General features: G+C 43.4%; 1 protein-coding gene across 1 annotated transcript; it reads right to left on the bottom strand.

Annotated features, from left to right (window-relative positions):
- Positions 1–4,871: 4,871 nt before the first annotated feature.
- acin1a (apoptotic chromatin condensation inducer 1a) lies at positions 4,872–21,935 on the bottom strand. Its single transcript, XM_035169486.2, has 18 exons — positions 21,769–21,935; positions 19,951–20,016; positions 19,657–19,768; positions 19,520–19,575; positions 16,454–19,393; positions 14,758–14,913; positions 14,411–14,496; positions 11,507–11,564; positions 9,491–9,530; positions 8,961–9,103; positions 8,674–8,817; positions 8,343–8,538; positions 7,888–8,033; positions 7,078–7,185; positions 6,856–6,963; positions 6,461–6,767; positions 6,271–6,371; positions 4,872–6,154 (listed from the first exon to the last, which is right to left on the bottom strand). Exons 1-18 carry the CDS (start codon positions 21,904–21,906, stop codon positions 5,825–5,827), a joined length of 5,235 nt encoding a protein of 1,744 aa, XP_035025377.1. The 5' UTR covers positions 21,907–21,935; the 3' UTR covers positions 4,872–5,824.
- Between the last annotated feature and the right edge of the window lie 521 nt (positions 21,936–22,456).

Genomic DNA, 22,456 nt, shown 5'->3' with positions numbered 1-22,456 from the left:
TTCTTTCTTTCACAAAGTCCAACAAAAGACTACACCACCATGTTCCGGCCTCTTCCAGCCATCTCTCCTGCTCACGCTTCACCCAGATATGTGAAAAGGTCATTTCTGGCTCTGATTCCTGCAGTGCTACTTTAACATGTATCCTTTTTTTTTTTTTAAAGGCTGAGCTACAAACTAACTCTTCCATTCCTGACAAGTATTTATGTCATCTCTATGTTAAATTCAACTCAACAAATACCATACGCTTCTTTTATGTTTATGTCTCTGTGCTGGACACTTCCTGTGCCTGTTTCAGTTGGCATGTGTGTAGCCTGCAGGCTGATGAATGGAAACTTCCCAATAGGGGAAGTCCTGATCTTGGCTATTGTGTCTCATAATGGCCACAGCAAACATCACACTTTAATTGCAGGACCAACCTCAGAGAGAAGAGTGAGTAACTTTTCCACTAAATGAGGATGAATGATGAACAGAGAGCAGTTGGCCTTGCTCTCTGCCTGGTAACAAGGATGTGGGATGGTGGAAGGCAGCGTTTCTTAAGGGAGCTGGTGGGTGGCTATATAGGTTACACATGGTTTTCATTTGTGCCAGTTAAAGCTCTGCCACATCCTGCACCATGCACTAATACAACAGAGGGGGTGGGCATTGTCTGTGTACTAATGCTGTCACACAACCAAATAGACATGAAGATGTCATCACAAATGTGAAGGACTCTTGTTCTGCATGTTCACATTCATCTGTGAAAGAAGATCATATTTATTATGTGGCCATCTGACAACTTTAAAAGCACCGTCAGGTAATTTTCCAACTTACATATAACCAAGTAAATGGGCTGCATCTATACTACTTTTGTAGTCCTGGTGACCACTTAAAGCACTTTGCACTACAAGTCACATTCACACACAGCTACTACAAGCTGCACTTTTCTATCACACATCCTGACAGACAGACATCACAGCAATTCAGGGTGTCTGGCCCAAGGACACTTCAGCATTCAGACATCGAACCAGCGACCTAACCTTCAGGTTAGTGGACAACTCACTCTACCATGTGAGTCACAGTGGCCCAGCTTCATGAAATTACTATTTCTGCTGCCAAAATATCCACATTTACAACCCTGCACACAATAATGCATTTTGATGGACTTTTTTTTACAGATATGCTTAATGCTAGGTAAATGCCAAACCAACCAATGTCAAGAGACGACTTTTATATTTGTATAATGTTTGTTTGTTTGTTTGTGTTTTCCAGCAGAAATACTGAACTTGTCAGGACCAGTAAACCTCACAGATACCAAAGCCTGGTCCTAATGAGGCAGATATAACTTTTTCATAATTTTATTTATGATGTCCTGGTTAAGTTAAGGATACGGTGTTGGTTAAGCTGTCAGCAGTGCAAAGTCCTAGTAAGGATAGCTGTGCAAACCTGTGTTTGACAAAGCATGTGCTGTCTCCTCTGAGACTTATAAAGTCTCTTTAAATGTGTGTATAATGGGGAGCATTTAAAAACTGATATGCAGAAACAACACAGTAATGGCAGATCATGGACAGGAAAAGCACAGGAGTAAACAAACAAAAATCGCTCTATTCCATGCAATGACCCCAATAAACCCAGCAGGTTTAATATCAGTACCCTGAAACTGCCAGCTACACTGTAAATGGAATGCAGTCATTAAGTGATCCAAACCTGTGTGCTTCCTGCTGTGACATGTAAATTTTGTGAAAAGGTCAAACTTCAAAAGGAGGTTTGTTCTCTATTCATGTGCTTAGTAGCATGGTATTTCTGAGCTGCTGCTATCTCCCTGTCTCGCTCTTATAGACACACACACAGTTTATATGTAGTACCCTCTGCCGTGGCAGCGGAGGGATCAATACCTAATACATTTTCCGTTCTGTCTGAATCTTATTATTCCATTTAGCTACACATGCAGATGTGCATGGAAAATAATTTCCCCCCATTACTTAACAGTTTCTCGAGTGCCCCAGATGTCCCAATCTCAGCTTTCTCTGCATCATCATGTCTCTCAGCAAATGTTTGGTTTGCGATCGTTGTTTTCTTAGTCGTGCAGTTTTGCCCGTCTCTGCCCCCTCAGTGCTGAATCTGCTTTAAGCTATCAGTCATACATGTCTGGTTTCGTTGCGTTCAACACAATTTCTGCAGTTTGTATTGGGTGTGGTGCAGGGGGGAGCGGTCTCTTAAATGCCAGAGAGGGACATTGTGTGGGTGAAAAAAAGTACAGGTGCAAGGAAGTTGAACAATCCCAACCTCCTTGGTTTGTCTTTTTTTCAAACCCTCACAAGTCTTACAAGCCCCGCAGGAAAACAACTCCATCACAGGAGATGCTGATTCAGCTTCTACAAGCACAGCTACCCTCACCCTGACCCAGCCATATCCGCAAGGAAACCCCCCTGCTCTGCCCCAGGCCTCAGCAGGATAGTGGGCACATTTCATCTGACATCTAAATATACTTACAGTCCCTGTCTGAACTCTTGAGACCACAAGAAGCAAGATCCCCAAACTCATTCTTCTTCCTCCTCACCCTCTCCCGCAGCTTGTTAATGAAGTAACACAACCTCGTGCATGGTTTTTTTTCCTCCTCTCACCAACTCTTCCATCGCAACAGGCCACATCTGGTTTCCATAAGCACATACATGTCATCACAAAGAAGAGGAGGGGGAAGAAAAGAGAGGGGCGGCTGAAAGAGGAGGGGGAAGGGTGTGTATATATCAAGGGACGTTTAAGGAGTGCTAAGACTGACTGTCAAGATACTGCTGTCATTCATCATTTCTCCTAACTCTTCTCACATGTTCTGCATGACACAGTCCAGCTTCCCTTCACTATCGAAATAAAATGAAATCCGTAAGAGCCATGGGTAAATAGGAGACAGAGCAGGAAAAACTCCCATGTCAGAGTACGAGGAAAAGTCAGTGAGACATGAAGAGATCAGAAGGCCCACATCAGAGGTAGTCCTTGAAAGCGGAGCTTATAGGGACTCATTTCCCAACAGTGGTGGACACAAAGACCTGAGTGGTTACGCTGAGGAGGGGCGGGCAGAGAAGTGGGGAGGTAAAGTCAAGGGAGGGGGGAGCTGCTTACAAAGCAAAAACACATGGTCTTTACTGCCTACTCATCAGCATTAGGAGTGGCTTTGCTCAGCTGACTGGTGGGTCATGGACGCCTTCACCGCTGACCTGAGCCCTGCACCAGGCACAGGTGGTCCTCCAGCCGTCACCAGAGGTTTTGTAAAAGAAAAAACCTGCAACTGCAGGAACATCGTTTTGAGTCATCTCTACATCTGTGGTCACAGAGCTGCCCAGCTGTTCCACGTTAGATTTGGCAGGGCCAGAAATGGCCTTCCTGTTCATAAGTTGAACTAGTGAGAGCTCATCCTGGGTCTAAGCAGCAGTAGGCAGAACAGCTGTCGGAATATATCTTCGATGGGAGCAACAGAAAAATGTTGGAATTTTTTAGACCTGGCGCCAAATAAACTCCGGGTAGAGCCTTGGTTGTCCTCTTTGGTGGGACCAGTACTTCACATCTTAACCATCCTTTGAAGTTTCAATTGGAAATCTGTTAAGTAACTTTTCCACTGATAAAAAAAAAAAAACACTTACATACAGCATTTGTCAGTAATGGGAATGGATTTAATCTTCATTCACTCCCAGGTCAAATGACAATGCAGAAGACAGGTTTTTATCTGTTCCAGCTTTGATCGGCATTGATAAAAACGTGACACCTGGGTGAACATGCTTGTTTTGGTTCACAATCAACATCATTTCCTGTTGCGGGAAACAGCTATTTCCTTTAAAAAAAGCTCTAAACCCACTGCACACTAACAAGCACCAAAGGTTAGCAACTAGCTCTGCCAGCCTATATTTCCCTCCAGCATTGGATATAAATTTAATACATTTTTTTAAATTAAATAACCATTCCTCTAGTCCCACATTAAAATCACAATAATATAGTTTATCCATTCAACACATAAGGTATAATTGGGCAAAATTATTTTGAGAAAACTGTGTTGTAGGCTTATTGATAGTCATTAGCTTGCCTTCCTTGATTTAGTTTCAAAACACTGGATCCTACATCTCAACAGTAACTATTTCCATTTCACTCAAGATACTCTGACAAATGCTTCACTACTCGAATATAAGCTTTTTCTCATCGTCAAACTATCATCAGGGAACTAGAGACACAGTCATTAGAGGTGGAAGACGTCTTTCTCTCTGGCTCTGATTCCAACTAGGCTGGACTTATAAATGTTTTCTGAGGCAGCCAGAGAGATGCCAGGGATAAGGATTCACTGGTCCACACAGAGTCCAGACACACTAAGTTGCATCAGGGCGGAAAAATGTTATGCTCAGCGACCATAGGGCTGTAATTACATAGGAGCACTGCTGAGCTCTGCAGGATGAACGTCAAGACTGCAGAGGTGGAACAAGGCAACAGAAGAGGGCAAATGTATGATTTATTATGGACTGAGATAAGAAACGGGTGGGTGACGCAGAGAGGTGGGGAAGAGGGTCAATGCTCCCGACAACCACATAGCTGTTAAATGAAAGAAAATTCTATTAGTCATTACAATGAGGAAAAGTGTCATTTACCAAGATTGAGAATACTAAAGTTTTTGGCAGGCTGTACATGTATAATATTCCCCGTCATATTCAGAAATTCATTTGACTGCATGAACCCTTTCTCCTTGTGTCAAATGTCATGACTGAGCCGAGCCACAATGTTGTATGACTGACACCTTGTGGATTCTATATGCAACCACCGATTTAACTTTTTGTGTACTTAGCCCAAACTAAGCTGTTCCCAGTATCTATCTAGATGGATATGCCGTTCCCAAGAACAATGAAAAAACATTACAATAATTTCAAACTTCAATTTTTATTATTTGTACATTCACCACTGATAGGCGTACTCAAAGAAGAAATTAAAAAATGAAAACAAACCTTTGTACTTAATGAAAAATTACGATTAAAAAACAATATTAAAACCAATGTTGAGAAAACTTATAATGCGACCTCCGCTCTTGAGCCTGTATGGACATGACAGGCTAAGAGAACTGGAGGAAGAGGAGGAAAGATGGGAGGAGGAAGAGAAGCAATAAGGACATGATCAGGACTTGTGTCAGGTGCAACAGGGAGACTCTCACGCACAGATTCGTCTCATCTCCTTCACTAAGCAAAGGGAGAGAGGAACATTTCATTGCCTTAATAGTTATTCCACACCTGTCCAAAAATATCCCAGAGCTGCCTCATTTAAAGACTTGATTTTGAGTAATCTCTTTATGTCTGTACAAAATGCCAAACACACCTCTGCACAAAGGGCTGAGTTTTCTCTGTGGGCAGGACTGGCAACGAGAGCCTTGAATTACATGCAGCAACAAAAGGATTCTTCATCCAAATCAAGTGTAAAACACTGAGGCAACAACAATTGATTGCAAATCAGAATTGGCACCTACAATTTGGGGTAAGTGGGTAACATTGAGGGAAATAATCAAAATCACCCAGTGTGCCATACTGCTATGCTGTCAAAAGAAAAAAAAAGAAAAACGAAAAAGGCAAATCTAGAAGGAACAAAATATCAAACCTCGACAAGAGCAAGACGTACAGCACTCTGGGAAACAACACTGCAAAAAACATGGTCCCCTTTAAGCAAGACTGTGTGTGGGTGCAGATGTGCTCTAAAAAAGGTGACAATTTGAGAGATGGTGACGACATCAGTTGGTCCTCTGTTGGGTATTAGTTGTAACAAAGTACATGTAGTGAAAGGCAAATGGAAGCGGGGGGTCTCTAGGACAGTTCCATCAGGTGATAGGCTGTTAGCGCCGCCTTTCTCGCGGGTCGCTGCGGCTGCGTGAGCGTCGGCTGCCGCCGCCACCTGCCCCGCTGCCCCCCTGCCTTCTGTAGCCATCCCTGCGTTTATCATTTTCCCTCTCCCTCTCCCTGTCTCTGTCTCTACCTCGTTCTCTGTCTCTTTCTCTGTCCTTGTCCTTCTCACCCTCACTCCGGTCTCCTGTTGTTCCACCTCCAGCTTTCATCCTCTCTTTGCGCTCTTCTTCCCTTTTTTTCTCCTCCTCCTCCTCTTGCTCCTTCCTCCGTTTCTCTCGCTCCTTCGCCCGGTCTGCTCTGGCAGTTTCTCGCTGGATAAACTAAAATGAAAAAAATGTGGGATATTTTAAGTCTTACATTGAATTAAATATCTAGGTCATGTGTTGAAGTTATTCATGAGAAGCAAGTAGACCATATAAACTAGTTTGTGTCTCACCTGTTCATCGGTAAGTGGAAGCCAGTATATGCAAGGAGCTGCTTTAGTTTTTCGGAACAGGTCATCAAGCAGCTTTGCTGGAGGATCCTCAGCTGCTTTCTCTGCCAGAGAAAACGGACAAAATAATAAACACAGGTCTATTTTCATTCTAATGCATATACAGTCTAATCCCAAGTCTGCATGTACCTACCCTTCTTTTCAGTCTTTTTCTCTTTGCTCTTTCCTCTCTCTTTACGTTTTCGTTCTCGGGAGCGCGACCTTCTAGGACCTCCCTCCTTCTCTGACCCGGGTTTGCCGAACTCTTTGACCTTGTCACGATCCCACTCCCGCTCTGCTTTGGCCCTCTCCCGGCGCTCCATTTCACGCTCACGCTCAGCCCACTGGTCTCGCTCAGGGAGGAGAGAGGGCAGGCCTGATGTTCGACCACGACCAGTGCCAGGCCCCTGTTCCTCAGCTCCAGTTCTGTCGGCTGTCACCAGGCCTTTGTGGAAGTCCAGCTAGAAAGTAGAGATATTGTCAGGCTACAGATGACTGAGCATTGTGGGCACAAGAGACAATTACAGGCTATTAGTAATGAGGTCTTACCTCATCTTGCTGGCAGAAGTCCACACTAAGGACTTTTGGGTTGCTCTGAGGCCATTTCACTCCATGAAGAGCTTCCCGTGTGGCAACAGCCTCCTCTGAGCACGAGTACTAAACACAGATAGAAGACCGAGGCTCCGTGAGATAGAAAAAAACGTCCACAGGTAAAAAAGAAATGGTTCAGACCTACAGCACTAGCACAAGAACATGCTTTAGGTAACTCACAGTGACATAGCAGTGAGACTTGATTTTATCAATCCAGAAGCTGTCCTCCACCAGGGTGCCTGTTCGGCTGAGCAACTCCTTCAGTTGCCCCAAAGTGAATGGCCGCACCTAAAGAACATTACAGAGCAATTACACAACGAATGATAGTGTGAGCAAAATAACAAGCGTTGATTTTATTAGCTTTTTCATTTACGCTCCACTGCAGACATTGCCATATTATTATGAGTCAGTGAGCCCAGATAAATTATTGGCCATATTGTGACTTATCAACGAGCCCAGTTCCAGCAAATGCATATAGCATTCTCTCATGTGTACCCCAAATGATAGGCACACAGAGCGGGGAGGCAGACAGGGCTGGTCAAAACGTTTGACCGTCCAAGTGCCCACCAATGTGGCAGGATTTCTGCCAGTGTCTCCCATCAACCAACTATGTTTTCCAAAGCAACCTGGATACGCGGTAAGCACCTTTTCATTCATAGCTGGAGTTGATCATTGTTTTTACCATTTCAAATTCCAATGGCAGGTCATATCAGTTGTCTTAAGCTAATTAAGCTTGAGACAACTGATACAATTCTTACGGTTATGGTAAAATCGGTTAATCCCTAGTTAGGTATCATGATCTTCTTATGTTACAAATTCTATAGTCATCTCCGAACCAGGATAAGTTACATAAAACCTGCATTACTGAGATACAAATGATTAAATCACCATATGAAAGAAAAAGAAAAAAATATTTAAATAAATAAATAAATCACCTTATAGTTAGTGACTGGAGCCAAAATATGCATGGGTAGTTAAGTGTTATCTCACCAGGTTGCAGACGTGAACTATGTTGGAGACTTTGCCACGAGGCGGTGAAGGCTGCTGGGACGTGCGGACCGGGTCATCAATTGTGATGGAGACACCCGTTTTCTGCTGGCTGATGGAGCGACGAATGAGGGTGTCGCTGGGGGTCACTAGAATAAAGACAGTGGGAAAAAGTCAACACTAGAGTCTTTATAGTGCTTATTATGTTATGGCACCTGGACTTTCCTTTCTGTTTTCTAATTAAGTTTTTTTCAATAAATACTCCAAAAAAATCCATCATAAGAGAAATCGGGTCCTGATTTGTTGCCTATACTTAAATGAGAAAACTGCAGCATGTGAAGTATAGCATGCAGATTATGTACTGTTACTATAGTTACATGAAAGAAAATAGATTTTCAGGATTTTATTGTAATTGACCTAACTAACTGGATGAAGACAGTTTTTGATGGTTATATTACCAGTGTTGATTTCTACATCATGGCCTGTATGTGATGGTGATTGGGTTTCCACTGCTCCAGGAAATGAGGTGTCCATCTTCTCTTCAAGCGTCATTGTTCTGTCTTTCTCTCCCTGTAGATCTTCCTCCTCCAGCTCCTCATGTCTGCTCCTCTTCACCTCTTTCTGTCCATTCTCCTTGCTCTCCAAGTGCACCACCTGCAATAAAGGAAGGGATCAACATAAGCATTTCTCAATAAAAACGTAAAGTCAGACTTTCCTGATAATCACTCAACATTTCACAGTAAAGAAAGCTCCTCATCTGGCATTCAATCAATGAATTTGAAGACCGACCTGTGTGACAGTGCGACGGATTTGAAGGTCCTGGTCAGAGCGTTCCCTCTCTTCATCCTCAACCCCAGAGAGGACAGCTTCCTCTGGGTGCAGATCCACTATTGCTTCTTGACCAAGACATGGTCGGATGTCTGGGATCAGAGACTGAGGCAAAGATTGAGATAGTGAACAAGCATTACATTCACCAAAGACAGAAGCAGTGGAAGTGTTTTACGGTTCACCTCACCATCCCCAAATGCATAAATGGTAACCACAACATAATATCATTTTTTACATGCTGCAAGTACCTTCAGTGAGTCTGTGGTGATGCTGATGGAAGGCTTCTTGGCAGTGACAGCTGTGCTGGAACCCCACCGCCTCTTGCGACCGGCCGCAGCCCCAGACTCTTGCTCACCCTCCACACTGCCAGGGCCTGGCGACAATTTGTTGCCTAGCATTGACGAGGGGAAAAAAACAGAACAAAACAAATAAATGAACTAACCAATTAATTCCCATAAACTTTTACAACATAACATCACAATCTCATGCACACAATAGTGTTTTGATGGCATACTTTGGAAATACAGATGATTTCCCCACAGATTAATTATGCATTTAATACACATTAGGCTTGTCACCTTGGGCACCAAGCTTTGAACAAATTGTAAGTGGAATTTTAAACTGATTTGACCACAAACCATATAAGGAATATCCATTCACTTCCCAGTCAAGCATGCTTGAGTTTACCAACAAGTCTATACATAATTACATGAGACGAAAACTATTCAGTCAGAGACACATACTGAAAAAGAAGAGAGCAAGTTGGTGGAGTACTCACTGCTAAGAGAGATCTTACGAGCTGAGAAGGCCTTTGGTGTCTGAAACACAAGATAGAAAAAAAAAAAGCCAAAACACACGGGAGAGGTGAGAGGCAGACACAGACAATGTGGATAAAAACAAATATTCATGGGCAGGTTGGAGGAAAGGTGGAACAATAACAGAAAGGGGGAAACGTAGGGACTGAAAGTGAATGATAGAAACTGCTGTGCAGGGTCTTATCTTAATTCAAGTCTACTGATGGCACCAAGTTAACTCTATACCATAATTAATAATATGTTGATCATCTACAACTATACATTCCTGAAAATAACTGTCTTTTTTTTTTAAGAGTAAACTGTAGTTGCAGTCTCCATCAAACAAACAATGATCTGGTGTAAATACTGCAGTTTAAATCCAACTGCAAAAACTTGGTTATTTTAAAACTTTGTGTCTGAATAGACACATCAAGGCCAAGAATTTTCAGAGAAGTTTTAGAAGAATTTGGATTAAAAACCAGAGCAACCACTAAGATCAGCATTTCCAAAAAAAGTATGACTGGAAACTAAGCATTTTCAAAATAACTATGAAATTAAGCAGTCAGTAAACATCTATTTAACCCCTGGTACCACTGACACCTGATCCTTACTGGTTTGGATATGGCCCAATCACGACTGCATGTACTGTATCTAGGCAACAAGGGTCCAATCAAAGGTGGCTGAGATGTTTGGATGGAAATCTGAAAGCTGGTTGGCTGGCAGGATGGGTGCAATAGTTCATTTGGGTAGAAACTTAGAAGCTTTTGGCCAGAGCGGTCATCCTCAGATGTTTTGGCATTAGTCCTTTAAAGATATAGAAGCAGCAGCAGACCAGATGAGTGGTGTCAATAGTCACTGTGCACAATGATCCAGAACTTTGATTTTCATGTTCTGTTTTTTGGGGACCAGTAACTTCACGCTAAGCATCACAATGGCTGTTGAAGGGGCCTAAATGATAAGTCCATCTTCAGATAAAAAAAAAAAAGTCAAGTCCATTGAGTCCAGATAAAAGCTTTGGCCTTGTTTAAAACATTTAATATCCAAGATGGGAATTTGCTGGTGAAATCTGAATGCCAATCGGACAGATTAACAAATTCCAAAATGTCTGTTGTATGTTACGGTTCACCAACCACGTAAAATGAGATTTCCTTTACATCCCACATTTCTTTGCAAGTGGGTTAAAAGTAAAAATTAAAAAGTGTATAATAGTTGAGAAGGTTTCACAGCAGCCTTGACTTCGTGTGAGCACATGTCCTTTACTGCCGTCTCTTCTGCAGGTTGACTTTAAGGTCACAAAGTCACATAAGTCTGCCGAAGTTGAAGAGAGTGGGGCCAAATTGACTGGCCAACCCTTTCTTTGCATCTTCTGGTCCGATCTATAGCGCTTGCCAGACATATCCGTGAAAAAGAGGAAGCTTTTGTTGAGTTTGTTTGAGTGTTCCTCTGCAGTGCAGCCTCCCAGGCTTAGTTGTGGCCAACTCTGGACAGTGGAACAGGTGCAGCAGTAGTAGTAGTAGTAGTAGTAGTAGTAGAAGTAGAAGTGGTAGTGGCAGAGGTAGTTTGCAGGTAACCAAAATGGGCAATGGAAGAGGCATGAGCACCTTTATAACAAAGCAATCATTTGGGGTTTAAACATCAGCCACAGTGAGAAAACACCCTTGCTGTTTCTGCCTACGACAGTGTCAACAAAGGTTTTAAAAACAGCGAAAAGAACTAAAAGTCACTTCCCATACACATTCTAACACTTGTGAAATTGGCTCATTAAGCCATCTGACTAGTTTGTTAAATCATAAGTAAAGATTTCCAACAAAGAAAATAAATGTATTAAATGTTATTTAATGTATTAAAATGACCTATAGTGAATTATATCAAGACCAATAAAAAGCTGTGCGAATAACAGAAAAGCAACTATAAAGACTCAAATGGGTCCATCCATCTACATCCTCAGCTGCTGACAGCTTTGCGGACCGACATGATTTGTGGTTCTTCAGGTGCCTTACCTCCTCGCTGTTCTCTGGAAGCTTCTCTGACTCTGCCATGCCAGTCTCCTTCACCTGCCTGCGTAGTGTGACACAGACACATCAACAAGAAAAGAGGGAACAGATGAGAAGACTGTTGGTGCTGAGTAAAGAGGAACTTTTTTTATTTTCAATATATTTATAACACTAGTTACCAGACCAAAAAACAGCCTATGAGACTTATGAATTCCTAATTAAAAAAGGTTTTGTGTGCACAGTTTAGTGGTATCTAGTGGTAGATGTTGCACAGTGCAACCAACTGAATAACCTTCATCTCACCCTCCCCTTCAGGTGACATAACGGTAGCGGACCAGCTCCCTGTGTAGCTATAAAAAGATCCCAAAGAACCAATTCAATTTATGGTGGTATGCATGGAGGTCAATCCTGCACAATAGATTCTGAGTGACAGATACAAAGACTAAAGAGTGAAAGATAAGTTCCTGCATGAGAGAAAGAAATGCGTTGCATGACTCAAACTGAAACTATGAGGTCTGTCTGAATGGATGGTAAAAACATTATGGACCATAGCAGTAGCACGTTGTAGCGAGAGGACAAACAGTGCATTAACAAACAGCATTGAGCACACCAAGTTATAGATTACTTATGTTATTATGAAAAGTGTAAAATGTTTACTATTTATAATTAAATTGTTGTTCCTTATGGATCTATGGCAGGGCTAATTTTGAATATGGTAGGCCTTCACAGGATAGATAATGACTAGAAAACAATGCTACGGTAATGAAATCACAACAATTCTTACTTCTAGGTGATTATACATCAATGAAAACATAGCAATAAATATAATTTTCATTTCTGCCAATAGATTCCCATAAATCCTACCCACAGGACCATATTAGAAGCAATGACAACAAAAATATGAACTTTTACAGTCAATGACACTTAAGTATAATAATAAATGTGAGAGTAGCAGTGTGTAATCCCTCTCAAAACATGGGTGTGTAATCAAAACTATTGTAAACTATGTTGGTAATTGATCAATATTTTAACATCATTATGTACATATCATGTTAATGGGCTTTAAATACACTTATCAATTAGGCAAAAGGTTGTGTTAATGCAAGAAGTCATGCATTGTCAAATATAGATTTTATCTCACACACACACACACACACACACACACACACACACACACACACACACACACACACACACACACACACACACACACACACACACACACACACACACACACACACACACACACACACACACACAAACGCAGTTGACCACAGTCACACACGCGTTGAGTGGAGGACTGCACCGCATGCCACCGCAGTCCTTCAGACCAGGACCACACGCTCCACCGCAGCTTCACAATACCTGACAAACGAGCGCGCGCCTCACGCTGTCAGGCCATCTTCGGACGCGCACACGCCCAAATTAACTGTAAAATTAACTCGTTGGTTTAAGGTTTAAAAGGCAGCGGGCGCTCAGGCTGCAGCTGCCGGGAGGACTGCGGCGCCGCGGGCCGCCTCTCTCCGTCTCTCCTCCCTCCCCCTCAGCAGAGATGCCTCTCTGCTCTGAACCACACAGTCATGTCCGCACCGCCTGTCTAACCCAAACCTGCCACGGTCACAGCCTCGTCTACCGTGGGACTGAGCCGCCGTATGGAAGGAAAAACAAACACAGGCCGGTAACGGCAGCTAAGAGCATCGACGGAGCACGGCCATATTGCAACGAACGAAAAAAAAAGATTCTGTCTGAAAAGGACCCGCATCTTCTCAGCCACACCGGCTTCAAGGCAGCCTCATCAATCGCCTGATGGGAAATTCAATACCAGGCATCTCCTAAGACAATCCATGTGTTTTAAGTGTTTTTAAAGAAAGGTCCTGGGGTATTTTACATACAGAAAATCACCACTAAATAATTGGCATTTTACACTGACAACCGCTTTTTTGTGGGCAACGTGATATGGCCAAAAATTTACATCAATAATTATGATGATAAATGTCACATTAGTATTTCTTCTAGGCTTAAATACAGATTTTTCCTCCCACGTGAAGGTTGTGGTTTTAAACTCTCCTTTGCAGAAAATGACAAACATGTTAAACAACAAACCATTTTACAAATCTGAGATAGATCAACTATTGTGTTATACTGTACCTCCTCACTGCGCTTACACAATGCTTGAGTATTATATCGATAGATATTAGACTTACTCGTTATTTTGCTATTGATAAAAAATATACTGCGATAATTATTTCAGTAATGTTGTGGTCTGGTGACTATTAAAAAGGGAAAATATGTAATCAACACTTCTAGATTGTTTGGAAAAGCCTGATGTTCAGAGATGTAAAATTAATTCTTACATTGGTAAAACAGAGAGGTAGTCCTATGTCAATGTGGATTTGAACGTGTATATGTCAACTCTACCATTGTTAAAATAGTCATCCAAATTACTACCACTTATTCACATACCTGTCTCTAAACTGTAACACTTAACTGATGTCATCTGCAAAGTTTAAACCTTAAAGCCAGGGTTGGTAATCCTGGAAAAGCTAGCAAGAGCAGGCTACACTGGATGCAACCGATACATCCCATCCCCTCCCATCTCGTCAAATCCACAACACCAAAAACACAAACACACACTGCCTGACAGTACTGTTGGCTCAGTAGTGATGCGGTCGGCTAAAACACAATGCATTTTGTCTTTTTTTTCTAAACACATTCCATCTTTGCGAACCAGGTGATGTACATGTTTATCTTTTCTCATACAGGGATGGAACCACGTTAGTATATTGCCAAATATAGTCTCTAAGGGAGGGGGAAGGGACTGACGACATCAAGTGCCATCAGGACACTAACTCTGACACACACAGACAATGTATAGGATGTATTTCAGAAGACCCAAACTGAAAACCAGACCTTTGTTTGTCCTTTTCCTCTTCTCTTTCACTGTCTGTTCTTTTTCTTTGTGTCTCCTCTCCAGGTGCAGCTTCAATGAAAGGTTTCTAGGGATTTAAAAAGGCAGGAAATGGAGAATGATGTGAAAAATGTACTGCATGTCAAAGTCATTGAGGTTGTTAAGGTAATGCCACCAGATGGAAAATAAATATCAAATGTGAAGCCATCAATAGTTTTGTCCGCAGTATAACTTGATTTAAGGAAACACCCATCTTATTAGGAGTTGAGATTTTTAGATAAGATGTTAATATCCATGGTTTTCCTGGATGTTTAAAATCTGGTTGTGTTTCAACTTAAAAGCCACTAACCTTGATGTGACTGTCTCCATCAGCAGTTGTGTTACTCATGTCTCCAGATATCGCTCTTTTGAGAGGAGTGGCTTTGGGGATTTCTTTAGAACCCTCAGCAAGAATCTCCACAGTCATCCTGTGCTGTGGTGAGGAGTCTCTTACAGGTTTCACCTCCTATGAGAATAACAATAGAGCAACATATTATCCACAAAGGAACACACAAAATCTGCATTGATATTACTAGAGTAATACAAAAGTGATATAAATAGAGATGCTAGAGACAAAAGATGAGACCACCAGCGTTTCAACAAAAGATTTATCCTTATCTGAGGGCCAAGTCAGATACGTCATCATTGCACTGTCATCCCACTGTCAGAGGTGCTTTCACATTAAAAGCCAGAAAGTGTGCAGTATGTACCACCAGAAGCTTTATGGTGCATTCAGATATACACGTATAAGAGGTAGGACACCACTCACAAAAGGGCAAGTGAAAGAGTTTCAAGTTGACAATATATGTCATGGTTAGCGAAGGAAAGTCTTACTTGAATGCAAATATCTTCTAACATTCAGGTGTCAAAACCACTAACACAGCTCCTAAACAGGCCACTGCTAATATGCAGATTTCAATGCAGAAATAAGACCACAATATCAGTAATGTTTTAATGTCATCATATTAATTAATTGCTAACATAAATTCCCTCCATATGTGTGTTTTTGCAGCATACACATAACTATGAGGAGTCAAATAGCACTCTGACATCCATCCACTTCCATCAGAGTAAATTAATGTAACGTTAAAGCAGTGGGACAGCACGTGGTGCCATATCATCATTGCTTAACTAATGTACCAGAACTCGTTTCCCCCCCCCCACATATAACACATGTAAATCACTTTGTTATTTTATTTTAATTGAAGCTATATGCTATTGACTGTATTCCAAATTTGTGTGTCATGTTACTAGTTTGATCCAATCATGATCAAGCAATACCGCTCAGGGTAAAGTTAGAAGTTAGTTTCAAACATTTTGGTCCTATTATCCAGATTGAGGATTCATCTCCCTGCTGCAAACATCAGCATTATGGGAGCAATGTCCTGGGGATCATTTGTCAACAACTCCCATCAACATGTTAACATTCTGACCCATAAGTACATAGTAGTCAGTTCTACGAGTAGTTTGTGCGCTTGGGTTGGACAAAACATATTTTCAAACTTGGCCTTCATTTTTTATCTCAAATACATTTTTGTGACTGTATCTCATTTGATGTAACCCCAGTGACAAAATATGTCCACAGACAGACAAACTTAAACAATACCAACCCGACTTTCGCTGCCTGTATCGAGTGTTGATTTAAGTCACTGTAGAAAGTGACACTTGTCTTATGACTATAAAGCACCAATAAAGTTACCATGAGACCATCAATGTGCTCAATGCACCCAACACATAAACAGAAATTGTGTATCTTTGTGATGTCACAATGAAAAGTCACCAGAAAAGTGTAACATATGGAACCTTGAAATGGTACATTTCAAAAGGTGTGAGCCAAGGGCTGTCAATTCGTATTAAATGTATGTCAATTGCACAGATTGGATTTTACTTAACATTAATATAAATTAGATTTTGCCTGTGAAAAAAAATATCTAAATTATATCTAATGTGATCCAATGAGAAGCACCGTTTGTCAAGGAAAAAGAGGTTCCTGGCAGACCACTTACCCTTCTATTTCTGGAGGAGGAAGTTTCCTCTTGAGAAGATGCAGACGATCTAGAAGACCGAGATGATGAGGACTCAGAGCCCGACTCTGAGGAAGAGGAATCGTTAGACGTTGATCTTCGTCTTGTTTGTTTCTCTTGCTTCTTAGCATCCCTACCCTCCCGCTGGGCTAGTGGGCTTGAAGGACTCTTGCTTTCATCCACTTTAGATTTTTGGGTGGAATCCTTGGCAGCATGTTCAGCCTTCACTGAATCTGCCTGTTCTCTGTCATCTGGTACGGGTTTTGCAGCCTCGTTTTTTGTGGGTCCTGGTGGCCCAGCGACAACCTCTGGTTTTGTCTGCATCTTTCGATCTTCTTGTTCAGCAGAGGGCCTGTGTCCTCCCTGCTGTTGTTGTTCCGTAACACTGGAGGGGGAGAGGACAGGTGAGGCCTGGGGCTGGGGGGTGTCAGAGAAGGTCCGGGGCCGCTTGATAACCATGGAAGTGGAGGAAGGCTGTGGCTGAATTGGAGAGTCCCTTAAGAACCGGAACTTCTTAAATGAAGACTGTTGTGACAGAGGTGTTGGTGACATGGGTGCACTGGACTCTGCTGCCTGGCTTTCACTCCGTGGTATTTGAGCATGGACATCTTCCTGTGCTCCTGCCTCAGTCGATAATTTTCTAGCTGGTCCTGTGGAGAGGGAGGGAGGAGTGGGCAGGGGGGTGAGACCAATGTCACGGCCACGTTTGGATGGAGGGAGGTGACTCTCTCTCTCCTTTTCAGCCATCCTAGCTTGCTCTTTCTCCTGTTCCTCTTTTTCTTTTCGTTGGCGTTCGAGAGCCCTTTCCCTCTCTTCCTTTAGGGCTCTCTCTTTCCTCTCCTTCTCTAAGGCTCGCTCCTGTTCCAGTTTCTCCCTCTCTAGCCTTTCTTTCCTCTCCTTTTCAGCTCTTTCCTTCTCCATCCTCTCCTTCTCCAGAGCTGCCTTCCTCTCTGCTCTCTCTTTTTCCTCCCTTTCTCGTTCCAAGGCCTTTTCTCTCCCTACCCTCTCTCGTTCAATTCTCTCTTTTTCCTTCCTCTCAAGCTCGGATCTCTCTTGCTCTAGGGCTCTCTCCCTCTCCAACCTTTCTTGCTGTATAGCCTTTTCTCTTTCTATTCTCTCTAACTCCAAGGCTTTCTCTCTCTCAATTCTCTCCCTCTCTAAGGTTTTCTCTCTTTCAATTCTCTCTCGCTCTAAGGCCTTCTCTTTCTCAATTCTCTCCCGTTCTAAAGCTTTCTCTTTTTCTATCCTCTCTTGCTCCAGGGCTCTCTCCCTTTCTAGTCTCTCATGCTCTAAGGCTTTCTCCCTCTCGAACCTTTCCAACTTTTCCTGCTCCAAAGCCTTCTCTCTTTCAATTCTCTGCCGTCTCTCAGCCTCCAAAGCTCTTTCCCTCTCCAACCTCTCCTGCTCAATTGCCCTGTCTCTCTCCTGCCTTTCCCTCTCCAAAGTCTTAGCTCTTTCTAGCTCCATAGCCCTCTGCATTTCTTCCCTCTCTCTCTTTTCCCTATCCTCTCTTTCTCTCTGTAAACGCTCTTGCTCCAGAGCCCTCTGTCTTTCAAGCTCCTTCTGTCGCTCCAGGGCCCTCTCCCGTGCTAAGGCTTGCTCTCGCTCCTCCATCTCTTTAGCCAAAGCTAGTAGTTCCCTCTCTCGCCTCTCTCGCTCAAGGACAAGTTCCCTCTCCTTTCTTTCTCGTGCTAAGGCTTGCTCTCGTTCCTCCCTCTCTTTAGCCAAAGCTAGTTCCCTCTCCTGTCTATCTCGCTCGAGAGCAAGTTCCCTCTCCTGTCTCTCTCGCTCAAGGACAAGTTCCCTCTCCTTTCTCTCTCGCTCAAGAGCAAGCGCTCTCTCCCTCTGTAAGGCTTTTTCTCGTTCCTCTCTTTCTAAGGCCTGCTGTCGCTCAATTCTCTCTCTCTCCAAAGCTCTCTGCTTTTCCTCACGCTCTAGTGCAAGAGCTCTTTCCCGCTCTAACTCCATTGCTTTCTCTTGCTCAAGTTTTCTCTGCCTCTCAAGCTCTTCTCTTTCTATCTCCAAGTCCCTCTGTCTGTCCCTCTCTTCTGTTGCAGTGGCTTTAAGTACACTCACAGGTACTTGAATATGGGCTGAATGTGCCCCTGTGACACCTTGGTTGGTGCCTGGAATCATGGGAAATGGCATATGGCCTGCAGTGTTGGCTGTGTGAGTGATGGCAGATACCAGACCCTCTGGAGGCCCTCTGCTAGGAAACAATGTGGCTGAAGGAGAACTGCTATCATGCCTATCGCCTTCCCCATCACCGCCGTGCCAACCTGCTCCTGAGAACGCACCTTCTGACTCCATTTTACGAGCCAGGAGGGTCAGTGGGCCGGGCTTTCGCTCAGTATGCCCACTCCTCTGTGGCTCTGGGCTGCTGCTGCGGCTGCCACTGCTAGAGGAGCCAGAGCTGGAGGTACTGGGTGAGTGTCTAGGGGGAGCTACATCTGGACTAGGGGGGCTCTGTTTAGGGGTGTCAGGCAAGGGGAATGATAACTCTGGAGGCGGGGAGGGTGGAGGTGTTGGTTGGCGGAGCTGTGGAGACAAAAGGGAAGGGATGTGTTGCTGCTGGGGTTGACAGGATGCTCCAGACCTCTCTCTGCTTGAGGGCACTCTGGCTGGCTCTCTGAGATTTCTCCTACGAGCACCGCTGTCCCAATCATCATCGTCACCATCCTCCTCTGCTTCCTCGCTATCGTCATCATCGCTGTCAGCTGCGACTTCACTGGAGGCAAAACCCCTCTCTGGCCGGTGTTCACCACCAGGAACACGCATGGCCACAGAGCCAGACGCAGGAGGACTGGACATGTCGGCCTCGTTGTTTCTATCACCCTCTTCATCATTCCCTTCACTAAAAAATCCCTCTCCACCAGAGGGGCCCGGTGGCTTGTGCTGCTCAGGCAATGCTGGTGTGACATCCTGGTGAGAAGAGAAATGGAGCTGAGACTTATTTTGTCATAGAACTATGCCAGTTTTCTTCCATGTAAATGATTGTAAAAAATGTGCAAAAGATTAGAAAATGTGACTGATTGATAGATATCCTACCTGGGCTTGAGGAGGACATGAGGTACTATTGTTAACTTCTGCATGGTCCTCTTGATCTGTTTATGAAAGACAAATAATAAAATCATTAAAATGTTGTATATAATGACCAAATTAGTACAACTCTTGACAACACTTACCATTTGTTTCATATGCCTCGCGGGCCTCCCTCTCCAGACGCTGCCGCAGGAGCTCCTGTTGTTTAGCCAGATACTGCTTGATAAAGCTGTTCTGGCTCATTTCCTCACCAATCTAAATTTAGAGAGACCATTAAAAATTGGCTACAAGTCTTCAAGGCCAATTAAACATTGTATTAGCAGACATTTACGAGAACTGTGCCAATGCACATTTTATCTTATATATGCAAGAGGTCATTGGATGTGAATACAATTTTGCTTTTGAAATGAATTTAAAAGCATCTTGGAGACAATTACCTGAGAGTTTGGCTGCAGGCCAATGTGAGCAGTGGAGGTCCTCTGAAGATTCTCCAACATAAGAGCCTGTTATTGAGACAAGAGTCTTTATTGATTCAATGTAAATAACAGACAGGTATTCTTCAAGAGTTGTTCTGGCCGCAACTGGTGCTTCTGAATGTAAATGCTACTTTGCACTATATTCATTCTAATAATGAGAACATTTCCATCCTTGGCAAAGTACTGTTAGTCTCTGTGGGCCTTGCATCCAATCAGCTTGGGATAAGAACTGTTCAGAAATGCCGCTTCTCTTCCTCAATGAATATAGATTTGAAGAATTTAGCCTTTCACGCATCTTAAAGTAGAGAGCAACCAATCACTTGTGGAGAGAGCGAAGAGGATGGTCAACAACAAGGTTCCCTGCTCAGGAGCAAACGAGTAACACAGTAAAGGTCACATGGCTCAATCAGACCCTAATGGGCAAAGCAACCTGCGAGCTGTGGTAAAAAAAAAAAAAAAGCCAAGCAGACTGAGAATAATGACAGATGGGCAGCAAGCATGAAGAAATGGACCTAACTCAGTTAAACTTTTTACATGTTTTTTAGCAAACGCTTCATTGTCTCCATTTATCTCTGTCCTTACACTCACTGTTAGGTACACAGCAACCAACCTATACTGCTGATTGTATTTTACGTCGCAGTGCACCCCAGTTCAACAGTTCATACAATAAAAGGCATAATGTCCCAGAAATCTTGGACAGTGGTGACCAGTAAAGCAGACTAAAACTACATTCTGATAGAGTTTCACTCTGCATGTTTCTATTCCACTATACAGTAACCTATCCTCCTATAGTAAACCAATGCAACATGTCACCTGTAATTACAGTGTAACTTAGGAGCCACCAGAGCCTAAACTGTAAACGTCTGTGCAACCAGACTTCCACCTTTTTACAACTCTGACGGTGTCTGACAGCTGGGAATACATTTATGAATAAATCATACATCTTGAAATGAATAACATAGTGCTCAGATTTCACATGTGATGGGGCTGACGTGAGCTGCATTGGGGTGAAAACATTTAACATGGAAAAGCTAATATAAACACCACTTTTCTGCCTTCACGACAGAATTCAGTGGACAAATAGTAGCCAGACTCCCCAGTTTAAAGAGAAAAGGATGCATACACTTCCACTGTGGAGCAGATCCGCTTGAATGTCTGTCGCAGTGTAAACAAACGGGCTCCATACTGGACCTATGGCAGCTGATGGGCCTGGGTACAGTTTAGCTCCAACTAATATGGAATTTGGCGGAACACAGCAACACTTGGACATTTTAGGTGTATTATTATAACGCGGGCATTCAGTGTTAGCTGATTAAAGTTGCGTAGCAGTTAAATAAAGGCTTTAGGGTCAAACTCCTGGTTAAACTCGCGCACACCGACACTGCCAGGGACAGGCGCCGTTAACGGGAGCGCACACAGCGGCAGCAGCAGCGAGCCCGTCGCTGAGGCCACCGCTCAACTCTACCGCGTTAGCTCGGGGCAGCTAACGAGCTAACAGGACAACATTACCCAGTCGCATACTTTCAAAATTAGCCACTAAGTTGTCTGAAGTCCCGCTCCTGCTACGGTCGGTGGGATTCTGCACGGTTAACGCACTGTTCGGCCGCAGCGATGCGCACACGACGCATTTTTTCAGCCGACTCGTGGTCGTCGAGCGCGACTACTCCACTCCGCGGCTCGGCGGTGAGGGCGCTCGGTTGTCGGCCCTGAGGAGAGCATCAGCCCGTCTCATCGTGAACCTTAGCTCGCTGCCTGCCGCGGTTCAGCAGTGGGACTCACCCCCTTGAGTCTCTTGATCAGAGCATTCTTCTGGCCGCTTTTTGAGAGCCCCCTCTCCTCCAGAGCCGCCTTCAGATCCGCCACTCGGAGGGACTGGAGCGGTCTCCCGTCCAGCGTAACGTCTTCGAGGTCCGCCATTTTCCGTTCCTCTAGTCGGTTTCCAGCGAGAGCGACGAGCAACGCCTTCCTCCACACAGCGTCATCACCGACGACTTCCCCCTCATCAAATATCACACGAATACTGTGTTCTCGGCATTTAAAGTACACGATGTTCTTTAAAATAAATTTATTTAACAGGCCCCGCACACATGTTGGTTATGATTGTTTTTTTATTCTGTAAACAACAAACTTTGCAAAAATCTGCGGAACCTTAAAACCGAACACAACACAGCTTCCACAACACTGAAGTCAGCTTCCGATTGGTTACTTCCGCTGCCATAGTTAAGGGAGAGGTTAAGGGACCGATGAGCAGATTTTCCTGTTCCAACCTCTTTTCAAAGTTGTACAATCTTTGATTAATTGATTCTGATCAGAAACCACTACATATAGACAGTGAGCACAAAGATTATCTTTCAGATTTATGAAATTTATAATCTGATCAGACCAGGGCCAGATCAAAATCCTAAAGACTACTTGTGAAACTCTTATTCAAATGTGAGTACAAAAAATGGAACATTGTTTTACGGTT

This window comes from Hippoglossus stenolepis, chromosome 11 (genome assembly GCF_022539355.2).
Source record: "Hippoglossus stenolepis isolate QCI-W04-F060 chromosome 11, HSTE1.2, whole genome shotgun sequence".
NCBI classification, from domain to species: domain Eukaryota; kingdom Metazoa; phylum Chordata; class Actinopteri; order Pleuronectiformes; family Pleuronectidae; genus Hippoglossus; species Hippoglossus stenolepis.
This window is presented reverse-complemented; position numbering and strand designations above follow the sequence as displayed.